General features: G+C 46.4%; 1 protein-coding gene across 2 annotated transcripts; it reads right to left on the bottom strand.

Moving 5' to 3' along the window:
• Window positions 1–2,165: 2,165 nt before the first annotated feature.
• On the bottom strand, window positions 2,166–18,927 carry SAG (S-antigen visual arrestin). 2 transcript variants are annotated; one of them, XM_027703688.1, is made up of 16 exons: window positions 18,802–18,927; window positions 17,483–17,650; window positions 16,856–16,916; window positions 16,724–16,768; window positions 16,266–16,459; window positions 15,474–15,533; window positions 14,320–14,387; window positions 13,992–14,127; window positions 13,557–13,641; window positions 12,268–12,340; window positions 11,102–11,239; window positions 10,731–10,808; window positions 9,817–9,840; window positions 9,337–9,401; window positions 4,050–4,059; window positions 2,166–3,396 (listed from the first exon to the last, which is right to left on the bottom strand). In XM_027703688.1, the coding sequence occupies exons 2-16, from the start codon at window positions 17,549–17,551 to the stop codon at window positions 3,303–3,305; spliced, it is 1,200 nt and encodes a 399-aa protein (XP_027559489.1). In that variant the 5' UTR covers window positions 17,552–17,650; window positions 18,802–18,927; the 3' UTR covers window positions 2,166–3,302. The 2 variants fall into 2 exon arrangements, with proteins under 2 accessions (XP_027559489.1, XP_027559490.1); XM_027703689.1 differs by lacking the exon at window positions 4,050–4,059.
• Between the last annotated feature and the right edge of the window lie 12 nt (window positions 18,928–18,939).

Here is an 18,939-nt window from a genome sequence, read left to right on the forward strand (position 1 = left end):
GCACTGCACCGCCCGCCCGCCCGCACAGCGCCCCCTGCCGGCGGCGGGGGGGCCCGGCCGCCCTCACGGGACGGGCTCGGCCGCCCGCGAACAGCCCGAGCGCCGCTCGCACCGGGCTCGGCCCCCCTGCCCTTCCGCGGCCCCCCGAGAACCGCCCAAGCACCGCTCGCACCCCCGGCAGGTCCCAGCGCCCCCGTGGCTCCCCGGGGCCAGCGCGAAGGCGCTCAGCGCAGCCCGCCCTGCTGGGGCGAGCCCGGCGGCTCGGACCTCGGTCCCCATTCCTGTGGCTGCTCCAGCACAGAATCGCAGAACTATTCCAGGTTGGAAAAGACTTCTGAGATCAGCGAGTACAACCTGTGACCGGTCCCCACCTTGTCACCCAGCCCAGAGCACTGAGTGCCACGTCCAGTCGTTCCCTGGACGCTTCAGGGACGGTGACTCCACCACCTCCCCGGACAGCCCCTTCCAAAGCACTGCCCTTGTTCCCGGGATTTAACAAGGTCCTGGGGGGACACCCTCCTCCCCAGGCTCGACCTGCCGAGCCGCCCCCCTGCCCAGAAGGCACTTTGGGGGCGCTGCTCCCCCGCCCCACGTCCCGGGGCAGCGGCACCCCCTCCATTCCCACGGGCCCCGTGTTCCAGCTGGGATCTCACGGAGTTGCACGAGGGGAAGGCACATGCCACCAAACCCGTCCCGTGCCGTGTTTGATACAAGCCGTGTTCAAACACAGCGGTTCCGGGGATGCCACGGCTCCCAGAGCTCATCCCTCTCCCGGAGCTGGCAGGCTCCCTGAAAACGGAGTCAAGAAATTGGATTTGCTCCCCCAGCTGTGCAAAGGAGTAGCAGGTCTGACTCGGCAGAAGATCAACGTAACACCACAACCAGAAGAAAGGGAAGATAAAAGGAAAACAGTTCCACCTAGAGACCTTTTTCTGCTGACAGAAATCAGCATGTGCTGGCTGAAGGGCAGGAGAACAGAAGTCCAGCTTGTCCCGCAGGACAGGGAGCTGCAGGAACCAGCAGAAAGCCCTCGTTGCTCTCTGAGCAAATGTCCAGCATGAGCTAAACACTTTCGGAAAGTGCTTTCCCAAGCCCAGGCAAAAGAACAGATTTAATAATCATTTCGACTCCACCCCATTGCACAGCAGAGTGCACTGTGATTTTGTCACACTTAGCTTACAGAAGTCATCACCACAGCTGAATTTGAGATAAAAGTCAGGTAGTGAGAGGCCCCTCACAAGGCTGACATATAAGAAGAAAAAAGAAAAAGAAAGAAAATTAATCAGATCTCTGAGTTTGCTAGTCCTGTACTTACAGGTCCAGTAGCCAGGAACACTGAAGGAATCACCTCTGTGGAGGAAGCTGCAGTTTGAAGCAAAACTGGAAGATTGTTCCCCCTCCTTCTCTTAGCATCTTGAAAGGATTTGCTGAACACCAGCTCTCTGAGACCACCATATTCACAACCAGCAATTTGTTCAACCTTACTGTATCTTCTGTGTGTTCTTTTCGAGCCACCAAGAAATCAGTAATAAAAATAGCGGGGAAAAGCCTGCCCAGACATCCAGGTGCAAATGCCTGACCATTCCCCAAACCCAAAGCTGAAATCACACCGAAATCATGCTGACCACAAACACCTGAAATGGCCACAGGTTTCTTTAGCAGCAAAGCACTCAAGGCTCAGAAAGAGCAGAGCAAACCATTGCCTCCTGCAATTTCAGCTACTGTGAGTCAGCTTTGATGACAGACACACTGAGGACAGGGGTATCAGGAACCCTGAACTCAGCCAGGGACAGGTGGATCAGGGAGAGCACTGATGGAACCCTGAGGACAATCACAGTCTTCGTTCACTGCTTCCAGCAAGAGCAGTTTACAAAAGCAAAACAGGAGAAGGCTTTACTTTTAACCCCAACTCTTTGTGCTGGAGGCCCCATGTAAAGCTGTTTGGTTAAAGCCTTTGGACCACCTGTAAAAGTTGGGCTTGTAACCACGATGGTGTTGGTAACAAAAGACAAACCAGCCTCTGCTCCAAAAACGAGGCCTGTATATAGAATGATTCTGCAGAAATGCACCTCAAAAATGTCTCCCTCATTTTCCTCTCTGTTACAAGCACATCGTTAACTAAGATATAAGTGTGATGCTCTTAATTCCATTTTCTGGTGCGTAGGGTGGGAAAGATAAGTTTATATGAATAAATTTAGGCCCTGCATTCAGACTTTTCAGGAGAATTTAAACCAGGGACGCTGAAAAGCAGATTTAAAGCAAAAATGAGAAAAAGAAAACACCAGTTGTTTTACATGCAAAATGTAATTAGCTGATGCAACTCACTTCAACTAAAACCTAAGTGAGATTCAGGAAAGGATCAGGCATTTACATGAATAATGTGAATATCCAGATCAACAAGAGAGAACAGTTTGCAGAATACAGTCTCATTTCTTAGAGCATAAACCAACCTCTGGCAGATGCATTTTGGAAAAGGCTCCTCAGGGAAGGCTGCCTCATAATTTCCTCCTTAATTTTCCTGCACCCTCTTTTGAAGCAGTGTTGCCTGCAGGAAACTCTATTAAATACAGGATCAGCCTGGACTGGCAGTTCTCTCTTTGGGGTTGCATACAGGGAGCTTTGTTAAGGAATTCCTGGACAGTGCACATTATCTCATCTTTAACAAGGTGGTTGTACAGCATAATACTAGAAAGCAAATACTGTGTATCTGCTGAGGGAGACGACTTGCAGGACATTTAATGGTACAGAAAGGGGATGTTATCCACACGGGGACAGTCCAAGCACTGAAATCATGCACTGGATGAATGTGGTAAAGCATAAACACAAAAGCAACCAAAAGGAAATAAAATCAGTTTTGTATAGTCTGCTGAGAAAGTTCAATGAATCACGCAGGGCTGCAAGCCAGCCTTCCAGGCTGGGATTTGGGTCACTGGCACTTCAAAGTCACCGATTCTGACACCGAGAAAGTCCAGGCAGGCTGCACAAACCCTCATTTAACTCTCACCAGTGCTGAAAGCAAGCAACCTTTTTATTAGGCAGCCCTGAAAGCAGAAGTCATGACATGGCAGCCTTCCTGTCCTCTGGTAGCTCGAGTAAGCACCAGGGGCTGTGTTTGCCACATTCTCCCAGAGGTGAAACTTGTAATAAGCAGTAGAGATCCACAATGTTGTGTCCACTGATCTCAGGGCTGATCCCTGCATGACCACGTGTGCACTGAGAACATGCAGTTTACTAGAAACTTAGGTCCTAAATTTCTAATTGAAGTCTGACTACACAGCTCCTCTGGCAGCTTGTTCTTTTAGTCACTCATCAGTTGAGGGAGAATTCTTGTCCTCTTCATCAGGTGTATTTTTTAGCTGTTGACGAGCAAACTCCTCAAATACCAGCTCTGCTTCACTGCAATGGAGGAAACACAGGTGTTTGAAAATGATGCCAGCCATGGTTTGTACCAGCAGACTACAAGCAACAGATAGGAGGGAGAAGAGAAGCCTGGAGCAGCCTGGTAATGTTTCCTTTGACTTCAAGGGGATTTGGATCACATCCCCACAGGCACCATCTTCACTGGTGCTATTCTAGCTAACAGGAAAAGCAGTTGATTGACCAAGTCAGGACACAAACTGAGGAGGTTTTCATGGGTACTGAATCATGTCCATTCCAGCTTTCCAGCTACATATTTATCAGCTGTCTGAACAGCCTGCAGCCTGAAAGGGGCTTTGTCCAGGAATAAAATGTGCAACCTTTCATCCTTATTCCTTCTGTACTAAAATAGAGGCACATGGTCAAATCTACTAAGTTCCTGAGACTCTGAGCTACAGAACATCAGGTGAGCACGAACATACCCCTCCCTCAACTGTGAGGCAAAACATGTTCTCTTAATCAAATTTCACATGGTCAGCCCTTGCTGGTTAACTGAGAGCAGGCATTTGTCAGGCCACAGTAACTTGCTCACTTAGGATTTTAAGCTGGGGATTTTTGGACAGTTTTGGGAAGCTTTCAAAAGAGTCAAAGCACAAGTGCAGCCAGAATGTGAAATGCTAAAAGAAACTTACCCATCCTTCCCTGCAGTCACCCATATGCAGCAAGGGAGGAAAAAAAGACACACCAGGTAGTTAAAACAGCAGATGCTGAAACATTTAATGCAAAGATGTATAGACTGACAAGTCAAAGCAGTGACAAGCAGTAGGATTTGCAGCAGTATAAGGAAAATTCCAGAAAGTCTCAAAATGTGCATACATGCACCTGATGAAGCAAAACTTGATCTCCCAAATGGAAAAGCACTCCAGCAACATTGTCCAAGCCATCAGAAGGGCTGAGAAACCCAGACAGATTCTCCCACCTATGCTTGCCTGTGGTCACAGAAGGGGAAACATCTAGGCACACACTTGGACCCCGAGCTGACAGTGCCTGCGTGACGTGGTGTCAGCTTTAACTGCTCTGTCACTGTGACTGAAGGAGTCAGCTGAAGAGAAGACATGCTCTTGTTCAATAAACATGAGGGGACTAAAATCAGAGGTCAGAGTAAAGAAAGGCCTCATGCTCTCTCATTAGATAGGTTATGCCCTTGAGGCAACACTCCTGATTTCATCTTTCCCTAAAAATAGCCCCAAGACCTTTGGCATTTGTGTTTCTTTAATGGGATCTTTGCTAACCACACTAACAAATGCTGCTTGCTAGCAGGATTCCCTGGAAGCTGTTTCAGCACAGTCTAAAATAAGCAGAATAGACTGTATTTGCAGGGATTTTTTTGTTCTCACAGTTACTTTATCTTTAGCGAGTCGCAGTCACTTCAGTGGCTTATTTATCCTGGGTTTGAGTCAGGGAGCAAAGCCCACCTCGTTCTACAGAAGTCACTGGGGATCTGGGATGCCTCAGTGACTGGAGAACTCATTACCTGGAGAATTCTCATCCACAGCACACACTGAAATCAAGGGTGAGTGGTGACAAGCGCTGCTGGAAAAGTCAGAATTAAAAGTGTGCCAAATGGGGCTGCTCCAGCCAAAATGCCTCAGAATGCCTCAAAGGATGGATCATGCAAAGACAGCCCTGATGGTATCTATCCAGACACAGATGGTTTCCTCTACTCCCAGAAGCCAAGATGAAGCCTGGAAAGTCTCAGGGCATGTATGCTTGATTGCAACGGAGTTAAAGTAAAACTTTTAGAACTTCTAAAATTTCCAACACATCATTCATGTTTCATTTTTCCTCCAATTTTTATTTGTTAAAGAGCCTGCTCTCTGAGGCACACTCATTGCTATGGGAACAGTGGTGTCAGTGATGTGGGTGAAGCTGAGCGAGATCCCACCAATGTAATTTGAAACCAATTTTGCAAAATGGATTGAAGGGGAAAATAGGTTTTGTTTCACTTTACTGTGAGATAAATGATTACTGAATCAATACATAGATAGTGTGGCAGCAGAGTAATGCTTATTACATAGCTCAGAAGGCTCAAGCTTACATTCAAAGATGCACCACTTCACCCTCAGGCTGTGGCACTGCCTCCCACGTGCCACACTGGCACCCTTGCAGGAGCCAGCCCCGCTCCAGAGTCCTCTTGCTGTCCAGTGCCTTATTTAATACTATAAAATTGAAAAATTCCCAGGAAATGGGTAGACTTTTGCTTTTTTTAATTAACATTCCAGCAATTGTTTTGAGGGTTGGGATGGGAGGGGGGTTGATGTGGCTGCAGAAATGCCATCATACTCTCTCTCTGCAGGGTTTTCTGTGAGCTTTCATTATGCAGCCACAGAAATGATTCCATACAGTTAAAGTTGTGGCATACGGTAATTTTCTTTATAAGCTTGCTTAACCTCTCTTAACTTTATGGGGGAGGAAAAAAAAGGTAGGTTCTGTTATTTTTCAAGACATTCAAGTGCTTTAAAAATTCGCTATTTTCTGGAAGTCACAATACCAATACAGGGAAGGTATTTCTTTACTATTAGAGGGACAAAGCATTTTTGGGTGTCCTGAAACCAGCCCTTTCGTGCAAGTTTAACCAGGGAGCAGATCAACGACTATTTGTTGAACAACAGCCAAAACAAAGACCAGGGTCTAAGACATAAGCCCACAAAATGTAAAACATCAGGAGATGGGCAGGAAAACCCCAGACCAAAGAACTCATGCTGAGACCACAGCCTTGAGGAAAACCCAGCAGGAGCTTCTGGGCTAACTGCTGACCAGGAAAGGTCTTGGAAGCATGAAGGGACACAGCCCAGTTTGAGTCTATCTTTAAAAGAAATAGATCCCTGCACATTTTTTGTCAGCAGGCAGAAAAGACAGACTTGCCAGTGTGACAGGAGCTGCTTTGCCTAAAAATAACCCCCTAGGGGACCACATGGGTCTAAACCCAGTCAAAAACCCAGCACACATAAAACATGCAAATCCCAGACTCCCAGGGGTCCGAGAGAAGGAAGATGTAAATAAACACAGGAAAGGGAAGGTGGCAAAGCCTCTGCTTTTCTGTCTCCTCCGGGCACAGGGAAGAAGAACCAAGCAATCTGCAATAGCCATGCACCGGGACAGACCTGCTTTTCCCTGAGGAATGAAGGCTCCAGAGCTCTCATGGACAGCTAGAGAGGGCAGAGCCATCTGCTGTGGAATAAAACACATGGCACTTGGTCACACTCACCCCATTTGGCCCTAAAAAAATCAAACCATCTGCTTGGGAAGCTTGTGTTTCTGAAGTTCTCTACTCTCAAGTCAGCTCTGCATGATTAAAGGCATTATGTTTTACTTCTACCATAAATCATAAATCACCTTGGCTGGAGAAAAGGATATTCCCTCACTGCAAGGAATAAATCATAATATGTGGCCATTTTTAGTCCCACTTCAGCTTTGACTCTCTAAGTTGGTTCCTTTGACTCTTTTCTCCCAGCTGGTGCCTTCAGACAAAGTGAAGTACAGCAGGGAGGTGCAACGGGCAAACTGGTTCCTACTGACTCATCAGTACAAACAAAAGGGAACGGAAAGAGAAGATGAGGAGTGATCTCGAAATTCCCTAGGCATGCACCCCTGCCTACATCCACTGCAGAGGCTGCTGAACAAGCCAACAAAGAAAAGTTCCATCTTTTGAGAGTCTAAACACTGTTTGTTGAAGCTCCATCTCTGCAATTAAGTCTTGATTTGCCTGATTCCCAATTAGATGGTGTTTTACTAATGAAACATATTGTATTTTTCAGGGCTCATGAGCTAAAGTGGTAGAGTAAAAAATTAAAAAGCCTGAACTCACAATTGGGAAAAGTGATTAGGCACAGTGCATGGAAAACTACCAGCAATAAAGCTGGAAAGGATTTGACTTTACCAGCTTCATCTGGGAGGCTATTTTATTCACTGCAATAAGCTCAGACCCCACATTCCAGCACAATTTTCAAGTCAGCTATGCAGGATTCAGAGGAGTTTTCTGCTGTGTTAAAGTATCTTTTTTTAAGAGAAACCATTCATTTCCCGAGGTAACCATTTGCAGGGCTTTCCCAGGGGATAGCTCCTGAAACTGCCTGCCTTTTCCTTCAGTTTGTAAGGAAGCTGCAGTTTCCATGTGTACAGAATGCATGGACCATAGCTGTCTCCTGACAGCAAGCCCCTACAAGACTTTGATGTAGCAAACAATACGTGGGCCGTGCCCCTGGTAAGAGGATGTACTGGGGGAAGTGATCTGAGAAATATTACAGTTCTCCATTTCCCCTCCAAAGTCTTCTGCCCACATCCTTTTGAGTGTCCTTTATAAAGGAGTACCTCAGCCCTCCTTTGAATTGATCTTAGAAGGGAAAACTGCCCGATTTCCATTTTTCCTCATACTACAAATGCTTCTCCCAGAATTATAATGTAATAAAAAGGGGGTTGTGGCATTGTTAACACCAAAAAAACTCATGCAAAAAAATTCTCACCATTTTAAAAATGTAAAATTCTTTGCAGTTGCCTACACCTTTGGATGAGCCTTGTCAGAAGTTTTCAAGCTTCCCTTGGTGTCCATGAAAGCTCTGGATTTTGCATCCTGAGCTGCCCACAGGCCCTCACCAGCCACTGCTCCTGGGGCCACCAGTGCCATCCCAGCCCCTCACCACGCTCTGTCTGTGCTCAGGGGCTGTGCTGGCACAGCTCACAGCAGGGGCTTTCCCAGTGAAAATGAGAGTTTCCTGGAGTGCAATTCTTACAGGAGCAATAAAACCTACCTTTGCCCACTCTAGCACATCCATAATTAGCAAACCCCAACTCCCAGAGCACAGAGTGGATCACCAGCATCTCTGCTCATGGCTTACACTTGATTCCTGCAACAATTTCACAGCAAGGACTCAATGTTTCTAATGCTGCTGGTACAGAACAGAGCATCTATCTCAGGGTAACTCTTCTCCCAGGTTCTGTCACCACCTTCCTGTGGTCACATTCTTAGAAACAGCAGCTTTAGGTACATTTGGGTCCAAAGAGAAAAAAGGAAAGAAAAAGCAACACAGAAGCAGCCATGGAGTTTTTGTTTGAAGTCCCCCAGCTCTGTCCAAACACAGGGGCAGGCCAAGGTGGCTCATCTGTAACAGCCCCAGCACGAAAAGGCTGCTGTGTTTGTGCTCAGGAGCTGCTTCAGAGCTGGACAGGAGCCTCTTGTCTCTGGTGCTCACCACTGGAGAACAGAGCCAGCCAGAGCCTGAGGAAGTGGGAGGAGAACACAGATGCTCCTGACAGCCTGTGGTTTTGGCACCTGATCCCAAGCCTCAAGATGCCTGGAGAAGGCTTACTCCTTCCACTGCTCTAGAGTTGCCACACTTCCCTGTACAGACCTGATGCTGAGGAGACATTCCTCTTGGCTAATCACTGAACATAAAGGCCACATCATAAACACCATGGCCAGTGCCACATCAAGATAACAGGGTCTCCAAAATCATCAGTAGTTTTACCACCTCGTAACTTTGCTTAAAAGTATTTTGCTTTTTACAATGCTCATGTGTGTTAGGTATTTTCTGATTTTTTTTTTCTTATCCTGGAATGTGGCTGGGAATTGCTGACAGCTTCATTTGGGACATTCTTCTCTGTAGTCATGAGATTTAACTCTGCAGTGCTTCCTCAAGCCCATGTCCTTTGAGCTGTGATTCCACAGATGAAAGACGAAAAGGGAACATGACTCATTTCCATTTTCTCCCATCTTAGCATCCCTCCTGCCTGTTATTTTGTGCCTTGAGGTTGAGAGAGAGAGATATATATACACACACATACACACACATAGAGCAGCTCCATATTGGAGCCTTGTGGGCTCTAAAGGCTTCCTGCAGCACAAATCCCTCTAAGCCTTACCCTGGTGAGATCTAACTGGAGTCTGTTAAGGAACAAAGGCAAAACTCAAGTGTCACTGACCTGCTGGGCTCCTTTCCTCAGGTTTGGGGTGCATGAGACGGAACGGCAGCTCTGTGCCCACTTCACTTGGGGGAGAAGAGAGACTGCATCAGACCCACAGCTCCATCCATGCCTGGTCCAGACCTCTTCCCAGTTCAGGCCAGCACAAGCCCCCAGCTCCAACTTCACCCATTCTTTCATATTTTCTAATCATAATTTTCCCCTCGAGGAGAGTTAAACTCCAATTTCTCCACAAATATCCCAGGCATATCCATGTTCATAAACTGGGTTTATTATCTGCTGAGTGTATTTGCATGGACACAAAATCAAAGATATCTTTGTAACTGCTTCATTTTCACAGCTGAATGGACAAACTTCTTGCTTCTATCAGCTTAAGGGATAATTATTTTTTTTAGGGAGGTGGGAATGGGAATAGGAAAGAGGGTAAAAAGATGAATTAACAATAGGACTGCATGGTCTGAAAAGGAAGATGACGTTTACCTGGAGGTCAGGTCTCCCAGCATGCTACAAAAGAAAACAAGGGGAAAAACAAAGAATATTTAATGCCTTTCCATTCTGGTGTTTTACCAAATGCTGTTTTATTGTAGACTATGGAAATCACTGTCCTCATATACTGTTCTCTGCTTGCCACAAAGCATAAAATCCAAATAAATCTGTTTTTTAAAAAAAAAATCTTCATTTTTCATGTCATTCCCATGGAGAAAGAGACTAAGTTTTTGAACTCCTGACCAAGTGTTGGGCACGGCCCCTTTTCCAAGAGCCAAAGGAGCAATTGGAGGTCCACAGAAGGCAGCAGGCATTTTATCAGGCTTTAGGCAAATCACTGATTCATTTTTATACTAGAAAGAAGGACAGATGAATGAAATACAAATGTAAACAGTGACTAATATCAACTGAGAGTTATTATCCTTGCCCTCTTTTGCACTGTATCCTGGAACTAGCTCATGTTGATAACATCATCTTTTCCCAGAAAGCTGGCTTAGTACAGAACCTGAGCTACATTATTTGTGACTCTCAGGCAGATGTTTTCACCTTCTGGTCTGAAAGAACAATGCCAACATAAAGGCTCACACAAAGTTTCACTTCAGTTCTCACAAAATAGGTTATGGCTTTGAAACAAAATGTTGCAAAGCAAACCAGAGGTTCCTGCTTGAGCCATACAGTCATGTGGTGTCTACGGATGGTAATTCGAACCCTCTGGTTCAGGGCAAGTTCCTTGGACAGGCCAAGATTGATTTCCAGGAAATTTATGCTTTGGGAGGAGCCTCATATCCTACAACATGTGCCCCTTCTCTTGGGGTGGAGTGTCCTGCTCCCTCCCCACCCTCACTGATGGACACACACTCCCCTCTCTTAACTCCAGGCAGGTACAGCAGAAAGGGTGTCACACTTACCCTGGAACAGTGAGCTTCACTTTGACCTTGTAGGAAACCAGGATCCCCATCACTGTCTTGTCTATTCCATCCTTAATGCTGCCAGAGAAAACAGCAGTGTGAGGTGGGACAGCAACACGGCACAACACACACCTGGAGCAAGGACTAGGGGAACATCCTGAACGGGGTAGAGCAGACAAGCCTCAGGGACAGGCCCCAGCTCTGCAGAGCTGTGACCACACACCCTGAATGAGTGTGACAGGGTGAGCAATGCTGCTCACACGGACTCATCTGCACATACAGTTATAAAGTCCTGACAGAAGGGTCTCCTCCATCCTCCCCTCTGCTTTATAACTCACCCACTACCTGGGACCATTTAAAACTCCACTCACATAGTACTAGAAGCCAAGTTGGTGTCCTCATCCTTTAGTTTTCCATCCAGAGCTATTTCCCGCGTCTCCCGGTTATTTGCAAGCAAGGGCAAGAGTGTCAGTGTCTTGGTCAGGCTGCTGTTGGGCTGCACCTTTTCCCTGAAAATAATAAGGGAAATGATACACTCTGATTTGTGTTACATACCCAACCAAGAGAACTGCAAAACAGAAATTACAAAGCTGCCCAAAAGAAGAGGAATTTAACCCAATTTAGTTGCCTGCAGTGCATATGTCTACATCTCATCTAGTCAGTAAAATTCCCTTTATAATCAGCAAAGAAGAACAGGCACTTACAGGAAACGCTTAATTTCACATTAAGGCAGAAAAGTAGGTCAAAACTATAGAATCGTAGATTAGTTTAGTTTGGAAAAAACCTTTAAGGTCATGGAGTCCAACTGTTAACTCAGCACTGCCATGGCCACCACCAAACCATGTCCCCAAGTGCCACATCCATTTTTCCTAATATCCAATCTACACCTCCCCTGGCACAACTTGAGGCCATTTCCTCTATGCTGCAGACCTCCAAATTTGGACAAAATGAATCCTAGCTGAGAAGACCAATACTCAATGGAAAACATGCCCCTAAGTTACAGAGCAAAACACCAGACAAGTATAAAGTCTCTGGGTATGCCCAACCCTCCTCACAAAGTGAAGTTCAGTGCTGCCCTGCCAAGGCAGTGTGAAAAAGCAAGTGGTTCTCCATAATGTCAGCAGGCTCCAGGTTTTCATGGACTTTCTCAGGCCAAAAAGAACCAAATGAAATGGTGTGGAAAAGACTGACCACTCAAAGAGTAGCACCTTTCAGAAAAGTGCTGCATCTCTATTTAAAGCTTTCCAGCAATGAGGAGCCTTCCACAGCCCCTGCTAAGCTTGTCTAGTAAGCAATTACTCTTCAAACCTCTTCTGCAACCTCCCCATTCCCTGAAACATCGTGCAGGGTCCCTGCTGGCTCTCTGGAAAAGAGACCAGCTGCATCTATAGAGCATGGATGTGGCACACACATGAGGGAAGAGAGGAGAGAGCACTGCAACCACAGGCTGTAATGAGGAGAACCCCCCATTACTCACAAGGAGGGTCATTAAAAGGGTGCAAAGGAGCAGGAAGGCAGAAGCAGAGCATTCACTCACTGTGCTTCCTCAGCAGCCACCACTTTGGTATAGTAGTCACTGGAGTACAGCACCACATTGGCAACCTGCTCCACTGAGGGAGGGAGGAGAAAGTGAACATCAGTCGTGTGTGTGCAACAGAAGCAACACAGCTGCCCCTGCCCTGAGTCTCAGGAATGGGAAACATGACCAGGACAGCAGGAAAACCCATCCATCTGGAGCCTGAAAGGACCACCAGGTCTGACAGCCTGACCTGGACAGAGACCAACAGCACACCAGCAGCCAGGGCCTGTCTGCCGTGAAAGGCACCCAGCCTTGATTTGGAGACAACAGGAACTCAATTACCCATGGTTTCCCTTGGGAGCCTTCTCTTCCCATTATAAAGACCTCCCTCTTCCTTCTCTAACCATGTCTGCTTTTATCTCTGGTCCTGGTATCTCTTGTGTGCCTTTGCATTTGCATTCAGGAGACACCATCACACAGACTGCAGTCAAGAGCCTGTGATAACAAATGGCTTATATTCTCCAGTCTAACACAAAACCCCCCAAGGTAATTCTGACTGAAACACCGATGAGGAGAGAATCTGGGGACCCACAAGGTCTTTTAAAGCCTAATGGAGGCATATCAGACTAAAAATATTTGGGAATCACTAGACAGTGCATCCAAGACGGGCACTGAAATGGCTTTCTCTGCTGTAGAGTTTTGTAGGAACCTCGGCCATTTTGTTCCTTCCCTGCCTTCTGTTCTCTTTCTCATTTCTTGTCTCTCAGACCATCTTCCTCAGCTCTGCAGCTTGTGGCCTGAGAACATGTAGTGCCACAAATAAAACACAGGCCCAGTGCTGAGCTCAGCCCCTGCCCTCAGCTCCTCAGGAGGAATCACAGCAGAAGGGCTGTTCCTCTCATTGCCATGTTTCTGGAACTCCAGGCAGAGCTGTAGGGGAGCGAGGCACATTCACAGTTAGCAGGAGCATCACAGTGACAGGGAGCCCTTCCCACTGCCCTCCCAAAAAAGGGGTGGATTTTCCTCCACAGCTCCTGCCTTGCTTGCCTGCTACATGTGCCAGACCCTCTCTCTTTACTGGAGGGAACAATCTGGTGCCTCAAATTAAGACTTAGAAGTAACCACAAGAGTTAGGAAAAAAGCTGCAATGTTTCACTTGATGAACAGCAAAGGAACAGCAACAGACAGGGTGGAGGGACAAATTCTTTACTCCCTAACCACTTTCTTAAGCCGTTGCAAGCACTAAATTTTGGCTCTCTTTCAGTCCTATTGCGCTCAAAGAATCCTAAGCAACAGTCAACACATACCCTGGACTTTGATCTTCTTCACTGTTTTCTCCGTGCTGTTGTTGATGGTGACAGTGACTGGAATGGGCTCGCCATGGTAGTACACCTAGAAGGAATTTGATGCTCAGAAATCCAGCCAGGAGACTTCTCCCAAGCCCTAATCCCCTCTGGTTCCCCCAAATTACATCTCACAGAGGCTGAATAAGGGAAGATGACCCTTCCCAATGATTCATGACCCTTCTTTCAATGACTTCTTTAGCCTCAAATGTGTCTGGTAACAGGGTTTCAGCCTCCCCTAACAGCAGCTCCTGACAGGAATTACATTCCTTATAGTGGTAGGACGAGTCAGTCTGAGCTGAGACAGCAACACATGAAGTAGCTGCTTTGGGCAGCAAAATGCACACTGGCCTGCCAGTCCTGGGCTGTCCACAGCCCCGGAGCAAGTTCCTCCCTCACCTCTTTGCTGAGGCAAGCTTTCAGCTGGAGGGGCTTGCTGGACATGAAGAACTGCCAGGTGGTCTCTGCACAGGGCTGGGGTCCCGGCTCCTCCGGAGCGTACTGCACCTTACGGATCAGCAAGCGAGCAGAGTTCCTGGGAAGCAGCAGAGGACAACGTGGTGGCACCTTGTGCTTGGCAGAGGCAGGAGTTCTGCATTCACACGTGCTTACACCCAAAAAGTCCATTGACAAGTGGGGCACAGCTGAACAAGCAACCGAGGGGCATCACTGGAGCACCCACCCCCTTTAAGGGCAAAGCTGAAGACAGACACACACATTCTGTTACCTTTTATGAATTCTCTCTTCCACATTCTCTGTTGAGAAAGCTTTTACCTCAAAGTCCACCCCACAGGTCTGCCAGAGAGAGAGAGAGGACAGCTGTGAGATGAGGGTCAGAAGCCAGGAGCATCTGCACATGCTTCAATATCTTTCTGCACACCAGAAATTGGCAGATTCCTGCCAGCTGCAAATTCTTCTGGCCTCCTGCCACTGTAAGAGAGATCCCTGCCAACCAGGGTGGCAGAATCTACCTGTTCCACGATGCTTCTGGTAAACAAGGCCTAATTCCCAGCCTCCTGAAAGGCTTTCTGTGAGAGCAGTGCTGTGGAGGTCACAGCATAAGACTGATCAGTGTGCAGGGCTCTCCAGCCCACCTTGGATTCCTGAACTGAATTTCTGAATTGGCTTTGTAATGTCAATACCTTCCTTCCCAGCATCTAAGGAGTGGGAGTGATCAGGCCCAGCTGACCTTTGCTTTAACAGGTTTATAGTATCATGGGACATCTGTGTGAGTCCCAAGTAACTCTCTACAGAGAAATTTTTGCTAGAATATCATTCCCTGACATAAAATGTGGCTTATCCTTGTTGCACTGGATTCTGCACCTTGCCTGTTCTGCTGTTCAGAGAAGCATCCAGTGAAGTATAAAAAGAATATTTTAAACGTATCAGAAACCTTGCAGAACATCTCATTATTTAATGACTTTGACTCCAGGGCTTTGGTTTGTTTACACACATGCACAAACCAGCCCTTTTCTGCATTTAATTCAGAGCAGGTCTTAACACGTATTATTTATAGCAATCTATATTAATCTATTTTAGGCACTCTGTCTCCTTTCCTTTCATGTAGCCTCACAGCTACAACCATTTTATGTGCAACCAACCCACAAATCATGTGGTAATCTTAAGAAAGCTACAGCATTGCACATTTTGTAGTCTTGCTGCTATTTGTCTGGATTCCCTTTCTTATTTTGAGGACTTCAATTCCAACTCTGTGACATACACTCGTAGCCCTTAATGTCAGGTTCTTGACATTTGTGGCACAGCACAGTAAAATCCAGTATCACCTTTTCCTACTCTCAAGCTGGACAAATATATTCACGTGACTTTTTTCCATCTGACTTTCCCCAGCCATGATAAGCAGAAGTGTCCCATTGGTCTCACCTTATCAGCATCACGAGGTGCAGGCTGCAGACAGACTGAGCAAGGCAGGTAATCTGGAAACTGTGGGAAGAAGAAGAGAAAATACCCCAAAGCAATATTACACAGATATTCTAGGTAACTTATTCCTCACAAAAGCAATTCCGTAGACAACGGGTCACTCACTGTCATGCAGTAACCCTTTGGAATTCTGGCTGGTACACTTGCCTTGTATGAACAAGTCCCTCTCTTCCAAAAATACTTTAACAGTCAAGATGGGAAAAAAAAAGTAAAAAAAGTCTAGGCACAACCTGGATCCTCCCAGGGAATGCTGAGGCAGACATGACACCAACAGTACTGGAAGCATATTCTGTCAGAATCAGTTTGGCTGGGAGCTGCTATTTGTTGACAACATCTGCTAAAGAGCTTTTCATCTGCTTATTTGATCCATAAAGGTTTTAAAGCAAAAGGATTTGGTGCTGAGGCAATGGTATAAAGTATTCCAGCCCCTCAGGAATGGGAAGGCATAGGTATGTGGGGCTGCTGCTAGCACAAAGCCATTGCATATTCCCTTGCCATTTCAAAGAAAGCACTTTTCCCAGTGCAGTGATCATTGTGCAGTTGGGATCATCTTGCACTTTACTTCTTAGGACGGCAAGAAGAAAAAAAAACATTTGTACACTTCCTGTCATTCAAAACTGGAATTTGCAGAATGTGAATTCACTATTAACTCCCACCTTCGGTCCATCACTGGGCCTCAACAGCCTGGTAAGAACAGACAAGGAGAAGAGTCAGAGGCCATTCTGAGATACTCACTGTAAAGAAAAAGGGATAAGCATTTTTCCCCAGCTTCTTTAGCAGAGATTCCTGCAAGTGAGTGAGAGGCTCTGGCTTGTCAGCAGGAGGGAACACCTGGAGCCTGGAGAAGAAGAGGTCCCGTCGGAAGGTGAGGCCCATCACATCGATGTCCTCCTGGCCGTACCGGAACGCACAGGTGAGGGTCACGTACACTGGGGACAAGCACAGGACAGGTCAGGCCTGCAGCAGGGTGACAGTGCAGCCAGGGTGATTCGTGGAATGCTCCTGCACTAGAGACATGGAAACTCAATTCAACACTTGCATAAACCAGTGAGTATTCACACCACATGTAACAACTTACATTATGTTGAGTAGGAAACCCATTTGTACCCTCAGAACAATAAAAAGGTTCTATCTCAGCACCTTGCTTCGAAAGATAACAATTTCTGAAACATACAGCACATAAAACCTCGAACCTTTTTTCCCCTTGATCATAGCAGGATCCACCAGTACAACACCATCTGAAAGGAAGTTAAAAAACAAAGATTAACAGAGGCTGATCAGGGATGAGAGAGCAGGAAGGGCAGCACGTTTCCTTGTGGACTTACCCACAGGTTCCACGTTCCCAATGTTGTCAATGAAGTCCCGCTTTCCCAGGTAGATTGTCAGCTGTGGGGAGGAGATGACCATGGTTGAACTACAGAATGTTTGTGATTGTGTGTTGAGGGAAGGGGGACATACACGCATCAGAGGAGCTGCAAATTTTGCAGAGATCAGAACAATTCCATTTTAAATGGAGTAATTATTTTTTTCCAGCAAACATGCAATCCCCACAGGACTCACCAGGATTATCCACACGCTTCCAGACATCAGAACCGAAGACCTGATCTAGACCAACTCCCAAAAGTACAACACAAATACTTGTGCATGGCATTAAGAACTGTAGATTCAAAGATTTTTGGTGCCATCAGGTTGGAAAGATGTTTTAAACATCTACCAGCAGGAGTACAAGCCAGGAGGGGGGTGAGGTGAGCTGCGTTCCTCTTGTATTATTATAACATTAGAAGTTTGCCCTAAGAATTATTCACATCATCTCCTCAAACTTAGTGCTAATTATGGTTCAAGGTTCTTCTTCAGGAAAAAATGAAGGCGACAGGAAAGAGCTTTCTATTTAGTCTCCAGTCTCACTACAGGTGAAACTCATACCTAAATAAACCCATTCTTTCGGTACTCACAGCTTTGTCACGGGTGCTTTTTTTGAAGATAACTTGTTTTTGTGGAGAACCAGCATTCTTCCCATCCATCCCTGGCTTTTGAGCCTCAGGGCAGCTGACAGTTAGAGATGGGGATGTGACTGTGGGTGAATGAAGGTTTTCTGCCCCAAAATGTCCTGGGAAAGATGCCTGGGGAAAACAGGTGGATGAGACAAAAGCAGAATCATAGTTGGTAGGTAAAGCACTGTACTCCTACGTATAGTTTGCCATTTCAGAGCTCCACACATACCCAAACGTTGGCTAAGGTTCAGTCTAGGAGCTACAAAGGTGGTTTGTGTTCATAAGGAGTCAGACTGAACCCAAAATGAGAACACATCTGCCCTACTGCATTTTTCTCAACCCAATGCAACCCATCACGTGCAGGGTATCACTGAACTCAAACCAGAATGGACCTTAAGAATAGAACAGTCCAGCTGCCTGCCCAGAGAGGTAACAGTTATAATCAGGGGTAGGGAACAGCTTGCACCCAAAGGACAACAACAGATGGAATAAAATTCTTCAGGAGGAGAAAAAAAGGCAGGGGGGAAGGGAAGGGGTAAAAAAAAAAAATAGAAGGGGGGGAAAAACAGAAGAGAAAGGGGAGACCACAAGGGCACAAGAGATATCCAGAGTGAGAAGTCCAGAAGACCTAAGTGGTACAAAGCAGAGAGATTAGTTTTTCATTTGTTATAAGTCATAAAATAGCATCCAGGTAATGATCAGACAGCAAATTTGAAATAAGGTGAAGCTCTTCCCCAGTTAACAGAAGATTCAAGGCGGCTCTGGAAATCACCAATATGAGTTGGATCACAGGACTAGACACATTCACAGGGAACAGGCTTTTGGCAGCTGTTGGACAGGGTGATTCAGGGGCAACCTCACCCCTGTAAGATGCTGAAGCTGAGGAGCAGCACCAGGAAAGGACGATGCTGCACTGCCCTGTCCTTACACTTCTCCCCATCACACCGGAGTGAGGGGGTGCACTGTGAGACACACCCTTGGCCTGCTGCTGTAGGACTGTCCTCCCATTTGCTCCCATTCTGTTTCCCTGCTTGCTTTCCCATTTTAAAACTGCTTCGAGAATGAAACAGTTTCTAGGGCCTATTTGCAGACAACAAACCATAAAAAAAGGAAATAGTTTGCTCCTGGGAAAGCTGAAAATAATGTACGGGAGAGATTATAAACAGACTGTACACATTTAAGAATTTCTATTTTATGGAGTAGGTTTTCCATGTCCAGACTAGTATTTGTTGCTGACCAGATGTGCTACTCAAATAAACAAAACAAATAACATTAAATACCTTGCTGTGTTCCCAATGACACAGGAGCTTCCACAGACAATGATGGGGACTCCCAAACTCCTAAGGAAAGATGACTTTTCCAGGCAGTCCTGTCCTGTTCTTCTTTGCCTCTACCAGAATCACTGACCTCTTCACAAA

Source organism: Neopelma chrysocephalum, unplaced genomic scaffold (genome assembly GCF_003984885.1).
Source record: "Neopelma chrysocephalum unplaced genomic scaffold, ASM398488v2 Primary Assembly neopelma1_252, whole genome shotgun sequence".
Taxonomy (NCBI): Eukaryota; Metazoa; Chordata; class Aves; order Passeriformes; family Pipridae; genus Neopelma; species Neopelma chrysocephalum.

Coding starts and splice junctions, on each gene's coding strand:
- SAG (XM_027703688.1), bottom strand. CDS start 17,551: ATGGATGGGAAGAATGCTGGTTCTCCACAAAAACAAGTTATCTTCAAA. Junction 16,769..16,855: donor TGGGAACGTGGAACCTGTGG/GTAAGTCCACAA, acceptor ACTTCCTTTCAG/ATGGTGTTGTACTGGTGGAT. Junction 14,388..15,473: donor CACCTCGTGATGCTGATAAG/GTGAGACCAATG, acceptor TCTCTCTGGCAG/ACCTGTGGGGTGGACTTTGA.